The following is a 19,120-nucleotide window of genomic DNA, read 5'->3' on the forward strand; positions in this document are numbered from 1 at the left end:
AAAAGTGATCATTACTATATTTTGTCATAATCCCAGCATAGCTGAATTGGAGACCTCTGCGGGAGCAAATGGTATAGTTTGAAAAAGGAGAGCCTCTTCAAGATTCGCCTATTTTGCCACAGTTGGAACAGTGTCCTTGAAAAGTCACTGCTGAGCAAGCAGTGCCATCTAGTGGACGGTGAGGAACTTTTCTGGTTCTCGTTGGGTCAAAAGGGGAGTGTGGGCTGCAGTTAGGAACTCCGTAATTGGTCACTAGTAAATACCTCATACTTAAATACTCTTCTAATAGTAAATATTCTCTTATTCAAGTCGTTTGTAGATATGCATAGGCAAAAAGGGAAAGAAAGCCTCAATTTAAATCAGATATTTAACAAACACCCTCTTCTGCCACTAAACCTGTAAGGTAGCTGGTGCAGCCTTCATGGAAGATGGAATGTGACCAGAGAGAGGATGGGGAAATGGCTTCCTCCGTAGGGAACAGCATGAACAGTATGGAGTCCAAAATGGGAAAGAGGAACTGTAAGCTTGGTCACAGTCAAATCCTGGCAAGACACGTGAGGAAATCTGGTGGAGGCTCACACAGATTGTCCGCTCATTTCCTAATGGTGAGGGGGCTGGGATCAGGTCCTGGTCTTGAGGAGTGGAAAATATTTGGAATATGCTCCCAAGATTAGGATTGCTCAGGAGTCAAAAGGATCTCAGAGAAGCTGGGCTCAATTTTTGTGGTTCTTAGCTTGCTTCTCCGTTGTAGATGTTAAACTGGGAAAAGAGGGTTGGGTTCTTGGTGTGACATAAGGACAAAAAGTGAAGGAATCAAGGATACAAATGAGAATATAGGTTTTTTTTTCCCCATTAATGTTTATTTTTGAGAGGGAGAAAGCAGGGGAGGGGCAGAGAGAGAGGGGGCAGAGGATCTGAAGGGGGCTCTGTGCTGACAGCAGAGAGCCTGATGCAGGGCTTCAACTCATGAACTGTGAGATCGTGACTTGAGCCAAAGTCAGATGCTTAACCAACTGAGCCACTCAGGTGCCCCCAAGTGAGAATGTCTTTAGTATCAACAAACAGTCCAAGATGTACAAAAGATGTAAGACAGGTTAGATGATTAGGGAGCAGAGTAGGATTGAAGTACTAAAGTCTCAGAAGCGGTTCCCAAAGGCAAAGGATACTTTCTAGAAAGAAAGGTTGTAGTCTGAAAAAGGGGTTCTTGGTTTGAGGAACCAGACTTTTAGCTCTATGCTCCCTTGAAGTTGGTTCCCCAGAGAAAAATTTTGCTGCTGAGGGTTATTATAAAGACCCAGAGCCTCTCTGTTGCCACCGTACATCTTTTGTTGGCTTACGAAATTTTTTTTTAATGTTTATTCATTTTTGAAAGAGAGTGTGTGAGCAGAGGAGGGGCAGAGAGAGACACAGAATCCAAAGCAGGCTCCAGGCTCAGAGCTGTCAGCACAGAGCCCAATGCGGGGCGTGAACTCACAAACTGTGAGATCATAACCTAGCTGAAGTCGGATGCTTAACCGACTGAGTCACCCAGGCGCCCCTTTTGTTGGCTTTAGATCAGATAATTCCCTGTTCTTATGAGAAAATAGCTGCTCACAGGGAGGGGCCTATTTGAAACAGATGTTAACCTCTGCCCCCAAACCCTTTAGTTTCAGGGTTAAAACTAAATATGGATGCAGCCAGAAATTGAGTGGGACAAGGGTCATAGACCCATTTTCATCTTTAGGTAGTTTTCATTTATTTGGGTAGCTTGGTTAAGCATCTGTTGATTTTGGCTCAGGTCATGATCTCCTGTTTCATAAATTTGAGCCCCATGTCAGGCTCTGTGCTGATTGTGAAGAGCCTGCTTGAGATTCTCCCTCTCCCGCTCTCTGCCCCTCCCCCGTTCACTTGTGCAGGTGTATACATACTCACTCTCTAAAATAAAAAATAAACCAACACTTTTGGGTAATGTAAATTCCAGAAGGACCTTTGTTCCATTCTTTAGAGTTGATGGACACTTCTGGGGAAGACAGCAGAATGGGAGGATTTTAAGCACACTTGTCAACCTAAGGAGCTCCACACTGAGACACATAGTAATTAAAATAGTAAAAAGTAGTGATAAGGGGAGAACTTTAAAAGCAGCAAAAGAAAACAGTTACATACAAGCCCATAAGCTTGTCTGCTGATTTTCCAACAAACTTTTCAGGCCAGGAGGGAGTGGCATGATACATTCAAAATGTTGAAAGAAAAAAAATGCAGCCAAGAATTCTCTATCCAGCAAGGCTATCATTCAGAATAGAAGGAGGAATAGAGATCCCCAGACTAACAAAAGTTAAAGGAATTAATGACCACTAAACCAGCCCTACAAGAAATGTTAATGGGGACTCTTTGGGTAGAAAGGAAAGACCATAGGTAGGAGGAAGTAGCATAAAAGCAGTAAAATTTTATCTATAAAAATCAGTTAAGGGATTCACAAAATAAAAGGATGTAAAGCATGACAGCAAACATTTGAAACATGAGGGTGGTATGAGTAAAGAATGGGTTCAAACTTAGGTGACTGTCGACTTAATATGGACTGCTATATGCATAAGATGTTACATATGAACCTAATGGAAGCCACAAATTAAAAACGAGTAACAGATATACAAAAAATAAAAAGGAATCCAAGCGTATCACTAAAGGCCAGCACATTTAGAACAGATTAAGAGAAGAAAGGAACAGAGAAGAACTATAAAAACAACCATGAAACAAGTAACAAAATGGCAATAAGTTCATGCCTATCAAAAATTACTTTGAATGTAGATGCACTAAATGCTCCAATCAAAAGCGTGATGGAATGGACAAAAAACAAGATCTATTTATATGTTGCCTATGAGAGACTCATTTCAGACTTAAGGCACATGCAGATTGAAAGTGAAGGGATGGAAAAGCATTTATTATGCCAATGGAAGTGAAGAAAAAAGCCAACGGAGCAATTCTTGTATCAGACAAAATAGACTTTAAAACAAAGACTATAAGAAGAGACAAAGACGGACATAAGTGAAACAATCCAACAAGAAGATATAATAATTGTAAATATTTATGCACCTAACATGAGGGCAGCCAAGCATATGAAGCAGATAATAAAAATAAAGGAGGTAATTGATAATAACACATTAATAGGGGGTTTAATAAACCCCACTTAAATCAATGGATAGATCATCCAAACAGAAAACCAACAGGGACATAGTGGCTTTGAATGATACATTGGACCAGATGGATCTGACAGATACATTCAGAATATTCCATCCTAAAACAGCAGAATACACATTCTTTTCAAATGCATATGGAACATTCTCATCACCTATTAGACCACAAAACAAGTCTCAGCAAACTCAAAAAGATCAGAGTCATACCATGCATCTTTTCCAACCATAACACTATGAAACTAAAAATCAACCACAAGAAAAATTCTGGAGAGAACACAGATACATAGAGGTTAAATAACATGCTACTAAGCAATGAATGGGTCAACCAAGAAATCAAAGAGGAAATTAAAAAATACACGGAGACAAAATGGAAACCAAAATACAAAAGTCCAACATCTTTGGGATGTAGCAAAAGTGGTTCTAAGTGGGAAGTTTATAGAAATACAGGTCTGCCTCAAGAAGAAAAATCTCAAACAACCCAATCTTACATCTAAAGGAGCTAGAAAAAGAACAAACAAAACCCAAAAGCAGGAAGGAAATAATAAAGATGACAGCAGGAATAAGCAAAATAGAAACTAAAAAAAACCAAAAACGAAATCCAAAAAGACAACTCAAAAAAATCAGGATCTGGTTCTTTCAAAAGATCAACAAAATTGATAAAACTTTAGCCAGACCACTAAAGAGAGAGAAAGAGAGGAGAGAGAGGAGAGACTCAAAATCAGAAATGAAAGAGGAGAGGGGCACCTAGGTGGTTCAGTTGGTTGAGCATGTGACTCTTGGGCTTGGCTCAAGATATCACCATCTGGAGATCGAGCCCCATGTCAGGCTCTGTGCTGACAGCACAGAGCTTGCTTAGGATTCTCTCTCTCTCCCTTTCTCTTTGCCCCTCCCGTTTGCATGCTCTCAAAATAAACACTTGGAAAAAAAAAAAAAAAAAGAAATGAAAGAGGAGAAGTAACACTACAGAAATACAAAGGATTATAAAAGAGTACAAAAAATTATATGCCAACAAATTGGACAACCTAGAAGAAATGGGTAAATGTCTAGAAATAACATAACTTCCCAAAACTAAATCAGGAAGAAATAAAAAGTGAACAGACCAATTACCAACAATGAAATTGAATCAGATGGCTTTACAGGTGAATTCTACCAAAAATTTAATGAAGAGTGAATATGTATTCTTCTCAAACTATTCCAAAAAATAGAAGAGGAAAAACGAAATCTTCCAAATTCATTTTACAAGGCCCACATTACCCTGATACTATAAAAACACTACAAAAAGAGAACTACAGGCCAGTCTCATGAACACAGATGCAGAAGTCCTCAACAAAATTTAGCAACCCAAATTCAACAATACATTAAAAAAATCACTCACCACGATCAAGTGGAATTTGTTCCCAGGATGCAAGGGTGGTTAAATATTCACAAATCAATGTGGTAAATAACATCAACAAGAGAAAGGATGAAAATCATATAACCATTTCAACTGATGCAGAAAAAGTATTTGACAGAGAACAACATCCACTCATGATGAAAATCCTCAACAAAGTAGGTTTAGAGGGAACATACCTCAACATAATAAAGGCCATATATGAAAAACCGACAGCTAACATCATCCTTAATGGTGAAAACCTGAGAGCTTTTCTCCTAAGGTCAGGAACAAGACAAGGATGTCCACTCTCATTAAACTTTTATTCATCATAGAACTGGAAATCCTAGCCACAGTAACCAGACAAGACAAAGGAATAAAATGCATCTAAATTGGTAAGGAAGAAATAAAAGTTTCACTATTTGCAGATGACATGATATTACATATAGAACACCCTAAAAACTCTAACAAAAAAGGTACCAGAACCTAATAAATGAATTCAATAAGGTCACAAGATACAAAAATCAATACACAGAAATTTCTATACCCTAATAATGAAGTAGCAGAAAGACAAATTAATAATCCCATTTACAATATCACCAAAAATAATAAAATACCTAGAATATATTTAACCAAAAAGGTAAAAGACCTGTACTGTGAAAACTATAAGACCCTAATAAAAGACACTGAAGATGATTCAAACAAATGGAAAGATATTCCATGCTCATGGACTGGAAAAACAAATATTGTTAAAATGTCCATACTACTCAAAGTAACCTACAGACTTAATGCAATCCTTATCAAAATACCAACAGCATTTTCCATAGAACTAGAACAAAAAATCCTAAAACTTACAGGGAACCACAAAAGACCCCGAAGAGCCAAAGCAATCTTGAAAAAGAAGAACAAAGCTGAAGGTATCACAATCCAGATTTCAAGAAATACTACAAAGCTGTAGTAATCAGTATGGTACTGGCACAATAGACACATAGATCAATGGGACAGAATAGAGAGCCCAAAAATAAACTCAGGATTAAATGGTCAATTAATCTTTGACAAAGGAGGCAAAAATATGCAATGAGAAAAAGTCTCCTCAGCAAATGGTGTTGGGAAAACTGGACAGCTCGATGCAGAAGAATGAAACTTTCTTACACCATACACAAAATAAACTCAAAATGGACTAAGGACCTAAATGTGACACCTGAAACCATAAAAATCTTAGAAGAGAACACAGACAGTAATGTCTCTGACACTGGCTGTAACCACATTTTTCTTAAAAAAAATTTTTTTTTTACATTTATTTTTGAGAAACAGAGTGAGACAGTGTGAGTGGCGGGGCGGGGGGGGGGGGGGGGGGGGCAGGCAGAGAGAGAAAGAGACACAGAATCCAAAGCAGGCTCCAGGCTCTGAGCAAGCGGTCAGCACAGAGCCTGATGTGGGGCTCGAACCCACAAACTGTGAGATCATGACCTGAGCCGAAGTCAGATGCACAACCAACTGAGCCACCCAGGTACCCCTATAACCATAACCACATTTTTCTAGATAGATCTCCTGAGGCAAGGGAAACAAAAGCAAACAAACTATTGGGACTACAACAAAATAAAAATCTTCTGCACAGTATAGGAAACAACCAACAAAACTAGGCTAACTGAATGGGAAAAGACACTGTAAATGACATATTCAATAAAGGGTTAGTATCCAAAATATATAAAGAATTTACACAACCCAACATGAGAAAAGCAAATAATCCAATTACAAAATGAGCAGAAGACCTGAACGGACATTTCTCTAACGAAAACATAAGATGGACAACAGAAACATGAAAAGATGCTCAACATCATTCATCATCAGGGAAATGCAAATCAAAACCATAGTCAGATATCACCTCCCATCAAATTGCAAAGAATGGCTAAAATAAAAAACACAAGAAACAACAAGAGTTGGCAAGGATGTGGAGAGAAAGGAACCCTCTTGCACTGTTGGTAGGAATGCAAACTAATATGGCCACTGTGGAAAACAGTATAGAGGTTCCTCAAAATATTAAAAATAGAACTACCATATGATCCAGTAATTCCACTACTGGATATTTACCTCCAAAGTACAAAAACACTAATTTGAAAAGATATATGTGCCCCTATGTTTACTGCAGCATTATTTACAATAGCCAAATTACAGAAGCAGCCCAAGTTGCATAGATAGATGATGGATAAAGATGTGGTGTATGTATACAATGGACTATTACTCAGCCATAAAAAGGAATGAAATCTTGCCATTTGCGACTACACAGATGAATCAAGGGAGTATAAATCTAAGTAAAATAAGTCAAAGAAAAATAGCATGATTTCACTCATGTGGAATTAATCAACAAAGAAAAAAGAGACAAACCAAAAAGACTCTTGACTATAGAGAAGTGACAGTTACCAGAGGGGAGGTGGGTGGGAGGATGGGTGAAACAGGTGAGGGTGAAACTTATTGTGATGAGAACTGAATTATAGAACTGTCCAATCATTCTACTGTACGCCTGAAACTAACAGAACACTATGTTAACTATAGTGAAGTTAGAATTTCACAATTTTTTAAAAAAGTTGTATAGAATACTTGAGGTATTTGTTGAATTTTTGAAAAGAGGCTCTTATTATTGGAAGACTGGGGACAGAATGAATAGGCTCACAATTCAAGACAGAGAGACTTGGACTTTGACTATTTGTTTTTAATCTATTATTTATTTAAAAAAATTTTTTTAGAAGTGCCTGGGTGGCTCAGTCAGTTGAGCATCCGACTCTTGATTTTGGATGAGGTCACGATCCCAGGGGATTGAAACCTGCGTTGGCCTCTGTGCTGCCGTGCTGGGTGCAGAACCTGCTTGATTCTCTCTCCCCATTTGTCCCTCTCCCCTGCTCACGTATGCTCTCTCTAAGATTAAAAAAATAAAAGTAATCTCTAAAACCCCACGTGGGGCTCAAACTCAAGACACTGAGATTAAGAGTTGCATGTTCGGGGCACCTGGGTGGCGCAGTTGGTTAAGCGTCCGACTTCAGCCAGGTCACGATCTCGCGGTCCGTGAGTTCGAGCCCCGCGTCAGGCTCTGGGCTGATGGCTCAGAGCCTGGAGCCTGTTTCCGATTCTGTGTCTCCGTCTCTCTCTGCCCCTCCCCCGTTCATGCTCTGTCTCTCTCTGTCCCAAAAATAAATTTAAAAAGTTGAAAAAAAAAAAATTAAAAAAAAAAAAAAAAAAAAAAGAGTTGCATGTTCTAACAACTGAGCCAGCCAAGTGCCCCCATCTTTGGCTATTTTTAAATGCTATTTTTCATTGTCTTTTTGTGGTTATGTGGTGGTGAATCTGTGGGTTTACAACACTGCTAGAAATATTTAGTTTAAAAGTTAGAATGGTATAGTACCTGCTTTGGGTGAACTCGAGCCTTTATTCAGGCTCCATACTCTTCCCTGTCTGCTGCTTGCAAATCTGTCCCAACATAAATTTATAGGGAACAATTTGAGCACGATGTGAACTTTGTGTTTAAGGGGCAATTTTGCCTGCAAGAAAAACTTAAGTGAACGCAGAAAACTGCATCATCTGAACCTTCATGCTGGTGCTGAGCCACACCTTTCCATCCATCTACACCTGGTATTACACCTTCCCCTCTAATTCCACACAACCCTTCTTCCAACACGGCACAGTATTTCTCACCAAGCAGCAATGCCCATTTCCAATGCAAACTTCTACTCTTTCTTCTTTAGGGTAAAGTGCCGTTTATTTTATAGTATTAACCTATTCTTAAATATTTAACATGTTAAGACACTGCTGCCTCACTTTAAAAAAATTTTTTTTAGTATTTATTTTTGAGACACAAGAGAGAGCACGAGAGCGAGTGTGGGGGGTGGGGGTGGAGTGGGGGGACTCCAGGCTCCAAGCTGTCAGCACAGAGCCCAATGCGGGGCTTGAACTCACCAACCATGAGGTCATGACCTGAGTTGAAGTCGGACATCCAACCGACTGAGCCATCCAGGTGCTCCCGCCTCACTTTTTAAAATGTGTCACTGATAAGTTTTTCAATGTTATGCCCAAATTCTTGTTTTTCCTCCTTTAAAAGTCCTGTGGTTTTCACCAGCATAGTGCAGGGATTTTTAGGAACTGACTGGAAAAAACTTTGCTAACAAAACATCAGCATTGATCTTGTACTCCCCGCCGCCGCCCCTGTATTCTTTACTAGCTTGGTAGGACCTCTGAATCAGTTACCATCCTATGTTGGCAGAGGACCATGCTGGCTCTCCACCTTGTTTTGCGCTTCTTCATTTTGGTTTGTTCACCGACCCAGCCCCCCGAATCTTTTCATCATCTGTCAAACTTGGGGTCAAAGACCAGGGGACAGGAGCGCATTGTTGGGCTCATTTGTCCTCGGAATGTACCTCCTCTCAAAATGGGAGTCCAGCTGTGACCCACACATACAACACACCATTCTTGATTTGCCCCTCCACTGACCCCAGGGCTGAGGTCTTTTTCATAAGACAAGACAGAAAAGACAGGCAATCCTCCAGGCTTAAGGGCAGCTGGTTGGCTCATTTACAGACAACTGAGTGAACAGCTTAAGTCAGCTGTGAAAATCTCTCCAGTCAGGAAAGGGAACCCACTTTGTGTGCAGCCAGTGACCTGGGGCTCGCCAACATTTCATTTTTGTTTGAAAGGAACTTTGCTTTCATTAAAAGAACCAGATTTCTGTGAGAGCCAAACTATATACTACTCGGTTTGAAGGTGTCACTATCAAGGTTAATTACTGTGAAACCAGGTGTGTCATAACTTGAGTCTGAATCTTGGCCACTTGCTACATCCCAGTATTCATAGTGCACGGTATACTGAATAGCTGTAGAATGGTAATTAAGTAATTTTCTTTTTTTCCCCCTCTTCCATGGCCAGCATTCCTGATCTGATCTGGGAGATGACCTTTGATAGGTTGGCAATTAGGAATAGAAGATGCTAAAAAACAAACAAACAAAAAAACAAAAGCAAAAACAAACCCCCAAAAAACCAAAACAAAAAAAAAAATGGGGGAGGGGCAGCACCTGGGTGGCTCAGGTCATGATCTTGCAGTTCGCGGGGTCGGGCTCTGTGCTGACAGCTCAGAGACTGAAGCCTGCTTCGGATTCTGTGTCTTCCTCTCTCTCTGCCCCTCCCCTGCTTGTGCTCTCTCAACAATAAATGTTAAAAAAAAAAAAAAGAAAGAAAATACCAAATTTACATCACTGTATATGTACACACACAGAACAAAGGTATGAGAGCACATTTTTCTTCTGAAGCTCACTAATCTTACACAGATATCACCAAACCCATATTCCATCTATCAAAGGGAAGCATCAAGAACGACACATTTTATGGGTGTTCCAATCCCAGAATGTGCTGGGCAGAAGGGAAATGGGTTTGGACTTATGTAAATCATTACTCAGGAAAAAGAATTCAAATTCAAGTCCAAATTAAAGTAAAATGGTAGGGATCTGAATATTCAGCACAAGTTTCCCTGTATAGTCTCTTTGAAGATTATTTTACACATTTATTATGTACTCGATCACTGTCTGGAGGAAACGGACATGCTCAGATGGTTTCATATGTGAGAAGCATCTGAGCTAACCAAAAGGATGAAGGAAACAAGCTAAATGGGCAGAGGAATCGCTCCACCAGGGATGTGACCGGTAAAACAACTCACAGCATTCCAAAAAGTCACATGTCTTTAATGATGAAAGCGTTATAGTCCACTCTCTCCACCCTGCCTTACCAAGAATTAGGTCACTAGCATGGAATTCAGACCATGGATAGAATACCTGTATCAGATGAGTTTGTTTTGAAAAAAGCCACACTGCCAGGCTTGATCTGCCTTAGTTTCAGCCTCTCTTGTAGGGGTTGTAGTACAGTTAAAAGGTGGCTCAAACAACAGCAAAAGCAGCAAAACCTTTTGAAACCTTTTGGAAAAAAGTCACAAGACTTTAGGTTCTTGGCAGACTTTAGGGAGCAGCAGGCAGTCTACTCTAGAATTAATATCTTGGGCTTGAAATTAATTTCACATCAAAATTAAATCAGATGGGACTTTTGAAAGTGTTAAGCAGCAAATACCATTTAAATGAACTGAAACATGTTTAAAAAAATAGTATTAAAAAGGTCAAAAACTTAGAAGATTCACATTATCGTCTGAACGATTCCTCAGCCCAGTGTTTCTAGCCAAGTAGTCGTCACCCATCCCATTAACCCCTGCGCCACGTGGGACATTAATGTGACCCGTAACCTCATACTCCTGGCTGAATATTGCCTGGAGTAGGTGACATCATAGCCCACAGGGAGTTAAAAGATGGTACACATAGGGGCACCTGGGTGGCTCAGTCATGATCCTGCGGTTCAGGAGTTTGAGCCCCGCATTGGGTTCTGTGCTGATAGCTCAGAGCCTGGAGCCTGCTTTGGATCTGTCTTCTCTGTCCTTCCCCCACTTGCACACCCTCTCTCAAAAATAAAAATTAACATTAAAAAAAATTAACGATGGTAGATATAAACAATGGAAAAAACTAAGCAACTTGCATGGTCACAACTTGGGCTACTTACTACTTTTTTCTTTTAACTATGTGCTTTCAAATGAGAAGAAAAGGCTGTCCCCTTCAGTATCCTGCAGGTGTCAGTGGAGGACGACATATTTCCAGGAACATTCAAATGGATAGGTCTATGTGAGCCTCAGAATAACCAACTGGTGATAGCTATTAAAACAAAGACTCTGAATTAAAGCAACTTACCAGGGTCACACAGTAAGTAGCAGAACTCATATTCAACCTAGACTGGCTGACTTTAGGCCACTGTGTCCCCTGTCTTCCTCCCACCCCCAAAACTATCTTATCAGCTAGCTCTGTGGTGAAACACATTTACTTGAAACTGATCACATACGCTCATAATCATGGCTTTAAAAATTCACATACGCATTCTTCTTTCAATGAAAATGTGTTCATAAATAACAAATAGAAGTTACCGGTATTCCTTTTTTCAGTTGTGCCATAGGACAAATGAGTTGAGGCACTTGTGATGGCCCATAAAGTCTAAAGAAAAGCACAAAACTTATAAAACAAAGGAAAAATGTCCCAGAAGAGAACATTGTAAGAAAATGCTTAGTAGTCATCATGATGATGAATCCTTGGTAGTATGCACATCATAAAAGGAAGAACTCTGGGACACGCTATTTTTTGATAAAGTCCTTTTAATGGAAAATGTAAAACCCCTTTCAACTTTAATGTACAAAGCCATATGTAACACTTGCACTTTTAACAAATAAAAGCAAGCCAATGTTTTAAAAAAATACATCATTAAATGTATATATGTATATATTTACATAGCATATTAAGTTTAATATTTAGCTTTAAAAGTTCACATAAATTTTACCAAAATGAGACAATTTTAAATAAATTACACCTTTTGAAAATGTTAAATTGTACAGTCAATAGCTTCAACAAAATATTGAAGTGTCCGTATTTAGTATCTACTTTATATACTTCATATTTTACAAATTTTACAATTATTTGGCAGTAATTTCTGATTATGACATGAATGCTGTGCGATTCAGCAATTTCCCAAATGCAGGCAATAGCTGGTGTTTGTGTCCTATTCTCACAGTAACTGTCTCAATGTAGTGAAAAATATCCGTTATTTTAGTAAACTGTACAAGGTCACATTTACACTTGATCAACAATATAGCGTAGAATTTTGTGGGTCTTTTTGTCAAAAATAAATACATCATTTTAAATCTGGCATTTTCACAAACATCATATACACTATAATACAAAAACAGCTATGAAGTGCTGCTTTTTAAATTTAGCTTGTTTTCATAACTAACATTGCATCACAGGAACTGTGACTTATGCTATACTGCTGCGGTATCAGTAACAAGTAATTGCTACAAAAGAGAATTTCTTGGCACTGATGGTTTTATGAAGCTTAAGTCAATGTGCATACTTATCATCGTTCGAAAGTAATTACAGTTCAATGGCCTAAAAGTATCAAACTGGACCACACCTAATTTTCTTCCATATCCTCTACTTCGTCTTCATGTATCTTCAAAGCTCTCACCATTTCCTTAACTGCATGATACAATATATTTTTAACCTGAAAGAGATTTTGATATTTCTAATCACTTAAGCTGGAGATAAATTAAAGCTTTTTTTTCTTAATGAGGGAAAGATACACTCAAAATAAAATATATGTCAAAGTTAAAAAAATGTTAAACTGAAAGTTAAAATAAGGGCCACTGAAAATCATACAGTTAAATGCATACTGTTATTAAGCTGTGGTTGTTATCCTAATGTGACAAACAAGGACAATGATTGCCTAAGCAGTTATGCACGTATCGTATTTCTGAATATAAAAGGCACATAAGAACAGGAGTCAGTTAGAAAATTCATCTCCTACCTGTAGTTTATCATCGTAATTGATTTCCTCCTTCAAAAGTCTCAGTTCCTGTGTTAAATGAAATGACTGTACAAGATGTTCTGGAGACACAAAGTCTTCAGTTACCTGAATACAGCTGTGAAAATTCTGTACCTATCCCCGAAACAAAAGAGTAAAATAAAAATTTTAGGAGGCAGGAATACCAGAGAACTTATTTTCTCCTGAACATCAAATGCATTTCAAAGTAGAACACCATGCTTTTATGAGAGTTCTATCACTGAAAAGCTTTCATGTGGAAGGACTGTGTAAATGTAGTATTTTTAAATGATGAAAAGAACTTTTCCAGAAATCCTTCAGAGAGGCTAATAATCAGATTCTAAATTACCAATTTGGTCATGGTGGATTTCTTGGTGTTACTTTAAAAAAAAAAAAAAAAAAAGAGCGCAGCTGATGGGATCTGCTTCCCTGTTCGGTGCAAACAATCTGATGTTGCTCCTCTGGCTTTCAGCATCTGGGTCATTTCACTGTTAATTTTTAACCAGAGAGTGGGTTAAAGCATAAGAAATGAAATTTAGTTTGTGAAAAACTGGGAAGAAATCCAGTTCTAGACAGATCTATTGCTCATGACAGTTTTAGAATTATCCTAGGATTTTATTTTTGCCTTTCAAATTAAACAACTAAAGATACATTCAGTCTCTAGTGGCGATATTACTACAACTGATGTCTCCCCTGACTAAAATGGTTTTCACAAAAAGCCAATTTTATGTTATTTATACACCATGTACAAACTGACTTGGTACTTCACTATTTCTTGGAATTGTTTTTTTTTTTTATTAATGCTTAGTGTAATGACAGAGAGAGAGAACAAAGCTGATCCAGTCCAGATTTTTGTGATGTTCTAGGTCTTACAGTGATATTTAAAGACATCATAAAATTCCTGGGAAAGGAGAAATAACTGAAAACTAAACATTTAAACTAATTCTAATTTTTAAAAGATGAAAATAAGTCTAATTGGGAGGTGTGAAAAGTAAGATAGTAAGTGGGGATAGAGAACTGTGAAAAAATGTGATAGAGTGATGGATTCCAAAAGTGCTGGAATTTCTCCTCTGGGAATAATGTCCACCTGCTCAAGTCTGCAGAGTTCTTTAAGTCAAGCTCTGTGCCTCTACTGATAACTTGGTAGCACATATAAACATTCTCTTCCGTTAGTCACTAGGTTGTTGGTTCTTCTGTAGGACGAACACAGTGATGCCTCACATTTTCAGCACTGCTATATAGTCTCGCTGGATCTTCACCATGTGTCTCTAGAACAGATGCTCTATTTCACAGAACAGGAAATGATGGATAAGAAGTTCAGTGCCTGTTCCAAGATAAATCAGCCAACAAATGGCAAGCCAACAGGAACCCAGCTCCTGTAACATTTTGTCTAACAGATGCTTTATAGTCCTATATTAACTCGGTCCTGTATTAACTCAGTCCAGCATACACTCTCCAAATGTCCTTTCACTTATCTGAATGTACTGTGGGGATTAAGCCTTCAAAAGTTCTGCCGTGTACCTTTTAGCATGTCTGCACCTACTTATAATTTTTCTCTTCACTGATATTCTAATTTTGTTCATACATCATCTTCCTGATTTTCTTTACCAGAGTCCTTTAGCTCTTTGAGTACACTTATGACACATGACTTAAAGTCTATGTCTAGTAAGTCCAATGTCTGGGCTTCCTTGAGGAGGGACAATTTATGTCGATTGTTCTTCCCCTATTATTAGGCATTACTTTATGGTTTCTGTTTATGCCTTGTAACTTTTTCCTGAAAAATGGACACCTGAACATTATAATGTGGTTACTGGAAGTCAGATTCTCCCTGTGCCTTAGGGTTTGCTGCTGACTGCTGAAGGCTGGAGTCATCTATATTTTTTGTGACTTTTCAACACTATTTCTGTTAAGACTGTATTATTCCTTGTTGGCTGTGATCACTGAAGTCGCTGTTCCATTACCTGTGGTCAGGCAGTGACCTGCCAGAGATTTTCTAAATGCCCCAAATCAGCTGTCCTTTTCTTTACTGAGCAGTCCCCTGGTTGATGTAAATTTGGATTAAATTCCAGAGTTCTGAATAAGTTGATTCTGTTGGTTTTACCAGTTTATGGTTGTTTTAAAATCATTTTTAGGACCATGACATTTATTATTGCTTATAAATACTATTCTATTTTCTGGGCCCCTGGGTGGCTCAGTCGGTTAAGGATCTGATTTCGGCTTGGGTCATGATCTCACAGTTCGTGAGTTAGAGCCCCACATCTGTGATAGCAAAGAACCTGCTTGGGATTCTGTCTCCCTCTCTTTGCCCCTCCCCTACTCGTGTTCACTCACTCTCTCAAAAAGTAAACTAAAAAAAAAATGCTGTTATGTTTTCTAATGACCTCAACCTGATACATTTTACATAAAGGCTTACAGTTAGTGTGAAGAGTCAAGAACACATTTGAACTCTTCGTTCCACTTATTAATTCTGGGCCATCTTTGAGTCAAATTTCTCACCTTCTTGACAAACTGTCTTATTCATACTTGCCTTCAGGACCAATTATAATCATAAACAGGTAATGTTAAAAAAGTGTAACTCTTTGTGTTCACAGGTTATTATCTTGCCACTGACTGCCATATACACAAGTGATTTGTGAGAACTTCAGAGTGAAAGATTTTGCCAAAGTCCTTTTAGCATTATGAATGCAGAGAATTCACAAGTAGCAATATTATAAACTCACTATAAATGGCCAAACACAATCAATGAAGATAAATAGTTAAGGACAAATTTATCACTGAAGATTTTGTGACTTTTTTTAATAAAGTTTTTTTTTATTTTGAGAGAGAAAGTGAGTGCACATGTATGAGCAGCAGAGGGGCAGAGAGAGGGAGAAAGAGAAGGGAGAGAGAATCCTAAGCAGACAGAGCCCAACATAGGGCTTGATCTCAAGAACTGTAAGATCATGACCTGAACCGAAATCAAGAGTCAGATACTTAACCAACTGAGCCACCCAACACCCCTGTGGCTTTAAAAAAGGAAAAAAAAAGGGGGTTTCTTTTAAAATAAAGGCCACGATGAACATCAGGGTACTAGAGCTAAGACCAAGGAAATCCTGGAGGTGAAGGTCCACGTGCCCCATCTAATGATATATCAGACTTTCACAGATTCAGTCATGTTTGCCAGTGAAGATAAGCCGGCAACTAACTGAAGAGGGAAGTTCTTTTTTTTTTTTTTAATTTTTTTAAATTTATTTATTTTTGAGAAACAAAGTGAGACAAAGTGTGAGCAGGGGAGGGGCAGAGAGAGAAGGAGAGGGGCAGAGAGAGAAAGAGACACAGAATCTGAAACAGGCTCCAGGCTCTGAGCAAGCGGTCAGCACAGAGCCTGATGCAGGGCTCGAACCCACAAACTGTGAGATCATGACCTGAGCTGGAGTCGGATGCTCAACCTACTGAGCCACCAGGTGCCCTGAGTAGTTAATACATATGGAGAGTTGTGGCAATGATACTTTCCCTCAGCTAGGCCTCTCAAAGTGCTCACTGATGACAAACCAAAGAATACAATGGATCATTTGGTCAAAGCCATGTTTTGATAGATGCCCTGGATTTGCAAGGGCTTCTTATCTGCCTGGTTTTCGAGGCGTGGTCCTCAGAGAGTACCATCAGCATCACCTGGGAACTCGTTAGAAATGCAAAATTTCAGGTCCCCCCTTGGACCCACTGAATCAGAAATTCTAGGGGTGGGGTCTAGCAATCTGTGTTTGATTAAGCCCTTGAGGAAATTCTGATGTATTTTTAAAGCACAAGAACCACTAATTAGAGTTTGGGTTTATTTTGAGGGCTACCTGTAGTCTGTTGGAAGTGAAGTCATCAACGAAAAGTTTTCAGGACCTCTAAGGACTAAATGAGTTGTAAATGGTAATACATCTCAAATCCAAGTTAATATGGTGAATGGTTTTTTTTCCTTTTAATTTTCTCTCAAAACCACGTTATCGTCACTTGTGAGTCATGGACAGCACCCTTTCAACAGAGTACAAATAACCATGCTGTCATTATCACACCACATAAGGAAAAGAAGACAGAAATTGTTGTGCTTATAGCTGGCGATTCTATGCCAAAATCTGCCGCGGAGCTGTCCTAGAGCACTCAGCGAGCTAGCGGCGAAGCTCAGAATAGAATCTGCCAGTCTAGGTTGTCCATGCAGTTTCAGTGTACCGGAGTGGGATATCTTTTATACTCTAGAAATCTACAATGAAATTTGCTCTCTAGAATCTAAATGATATTTCTACCTAGCTCAAAAGAGAGCATGTTTTTCTATGTACTTATGTGTACGGTTATAATTGGAGTTATATTCCAACCTAAGTAAACTTTCTGAAGTGGCCAGAGAAGACACATACAGAATGAGGCTAAAATTGACACGTTTGTACAAAGAGCACAATATATATAAATTGTGGAAAGTCATAACTTTGTTTTCATCTGTACTTGTGTGAAAATATGTTGTATATGAGAACATATTTTCAAGCTGTCAGGACTTACAAATATTTAAATGTATTATCCTAAACATGGGAGACAGCAATGAAAAACAGAAAGCTCTGTCCTCAAGAACCTTCTATTCCAGTGGGGATTAAAAGACAATAAACAAATTAAGTAAATTATGAATAATATTAGAAGGTGATGATCAAAATGGAGGAAAATAAAGCAGGGGAGATGACAGGGAACTGGGAGACACAATTTGCAGTTTAAAACTAGGGTGAGTGGGATGCCTGGGTGGCTCAGTTGGTTAAGCGGCCGACTTCAGCCCAGGTCATTTTCTCGCGGTCTCTGGGTTCGTGCCCTGTGTTGGGCTCTTTGCTGGCAGTTCAGAGTCTAGAGCCTGGAGCCTACTTCGGATTCTGTGTCTCCCTCTCTCTCTGCCCCTCCCCTGTTTGCTCTCTGTCTCTGTCTCTCTCAAGTAATAAACATTTTTTAAAAATTAAAAAAAAACCAACTAGGGTGAGGAAGGTGACATTTGAGCAAATAAAGCCTGTAAAGAACGTTAAGAAGGAAGTCTTACAACAGATATCTGAAAAAAGAATTCCAGGCCAGAGGATTAGCAAGTACTAAGGCCCTGGGGTACAAACACGTATGGTGTATGTGAAAACCGTAGCAATGGCAGGCAGGGTGGTCAGAGAGAAGTAAGGAGGAGAGAAGTAGGGGAGGAAGGCAGTGAAATTGTGTATGTGTGTGTGTGCGCGTGTGTGTATACATGAGAGCATGGACAGGATACAAATAAAGATCATTTATGGCCTGGGGAAGCTTTGAGTGGAGTGTTATATGAACAAAACTTTTTAACAGTATCACTCTGCCTAGTATTTTGAGAAAACATGGTTTTTCCCCCCAAAAAAGCAGCAGCAGAGAGACATGTACATGGCATAGAATCTCTGTGGTAACACTGGTTACCTTTGAAGGAGAGGAGCTGGGGGCAAAGGTGAGAAAAAGACTGAATTTTTACTGTGAACCCTTTGTACTGTTTGAATTCTTAAAAATCATATAAATGTATTACATTTCAACATAAAAATTATTTGAAAATAGTCCTTTCAACAGATAATAGAACTGATATGTCCATATGCAAACAAAAAACAAAAAACAAAAAACCTCGGTCCAATACTTTGCACTATGTACAAAAATTAAAAACTAGTCACAGACCTAAATTTAAGACTAACAACAATAAAGTTTATAGAAGAAAACGTGTAAGAACATATTTGTGATCTTGGGCTACACAAAAATTTTGGAATTACAATAATAAAAGTATGATACATAAAAGAAAAAAACTGATCACCTGAACTTCATCAAAATTAAAACACTTCTCTTTAGAAGACACCATTAAGGGGGTGCCTGGGTGGATCAGTAGGTTAAGCATCTGACTTCAGCCTAGGTCATGATCTCGCCATTACTGAGTTCGAGCCCTGAGTCAAACTCGGTTGCTGACAGCTCAGAGCCTAGAGCCTGTTTCAGATTCTGTGTCTCCCTCTCTCTCTCTGCCCCTTCCCCACTCACACTCTATCTCTCTCAAAAATAAACATTAAAAAATTTTTTAAAAAAGAAAAAAAAACCCAACTGCGAAAATGTACAAAATATTTGAACACACATTTACCAAAATGGATATAAAGATGATAGCAAATAAGCA

The 19,120-nt window shown here is 38.7% G+C and overlaps 1 protein-coding gene across 6 annotated transcripts in view; it reads right to left on the reverse strand.

The window, feature by feature from the left end:
• Positions 1-11,735: 11,735 nt before the first annotated feature.
• JMJD1C (jumonji domain containing 1C) overlaps positions 11,736-19,120 on the reverse strand; it is a 271,367-nt gene continuing 263,982 nt past the window's right edge. For all 6 annotated transcript variants that reach the window (XM_047826344.1, XM_047826343.1, XM_047826342.1 and 3 more), the window contains 2 exons: positions 12,961-13,092; positions 11,736-12,657 (listed from right to left, as the gene is read on the reverse strand). In XM_047826344.1, coding sequence (XP_047682300.1) covers positions 12,568-12,657; positions 12,961-13,092 — 222 coding nt within the window. In that variant the 3' untranslated portion in view covers positions 11,736-12,567. The remainder of the gene's footprint in view (positions 12,658-12,960; positions 13,093-19,120) is intronic.

The sequence above is a fragment of the Prionailurus viverrinus genome, chromosome D2, assembly GCF_022837055.1.
Source record: "Prionailurus viverrinus isolate Anna chromosome D2, UM_Priviv_1.0, whole genome shotgun sequence".
In the NCBI taxonomy this organism is placed as follows: Eukaryota; Metazoa; Chordata; class Mammalia; order Carnivora; family Felidae; genus Prionailurus; species Prionailurus viverrinus.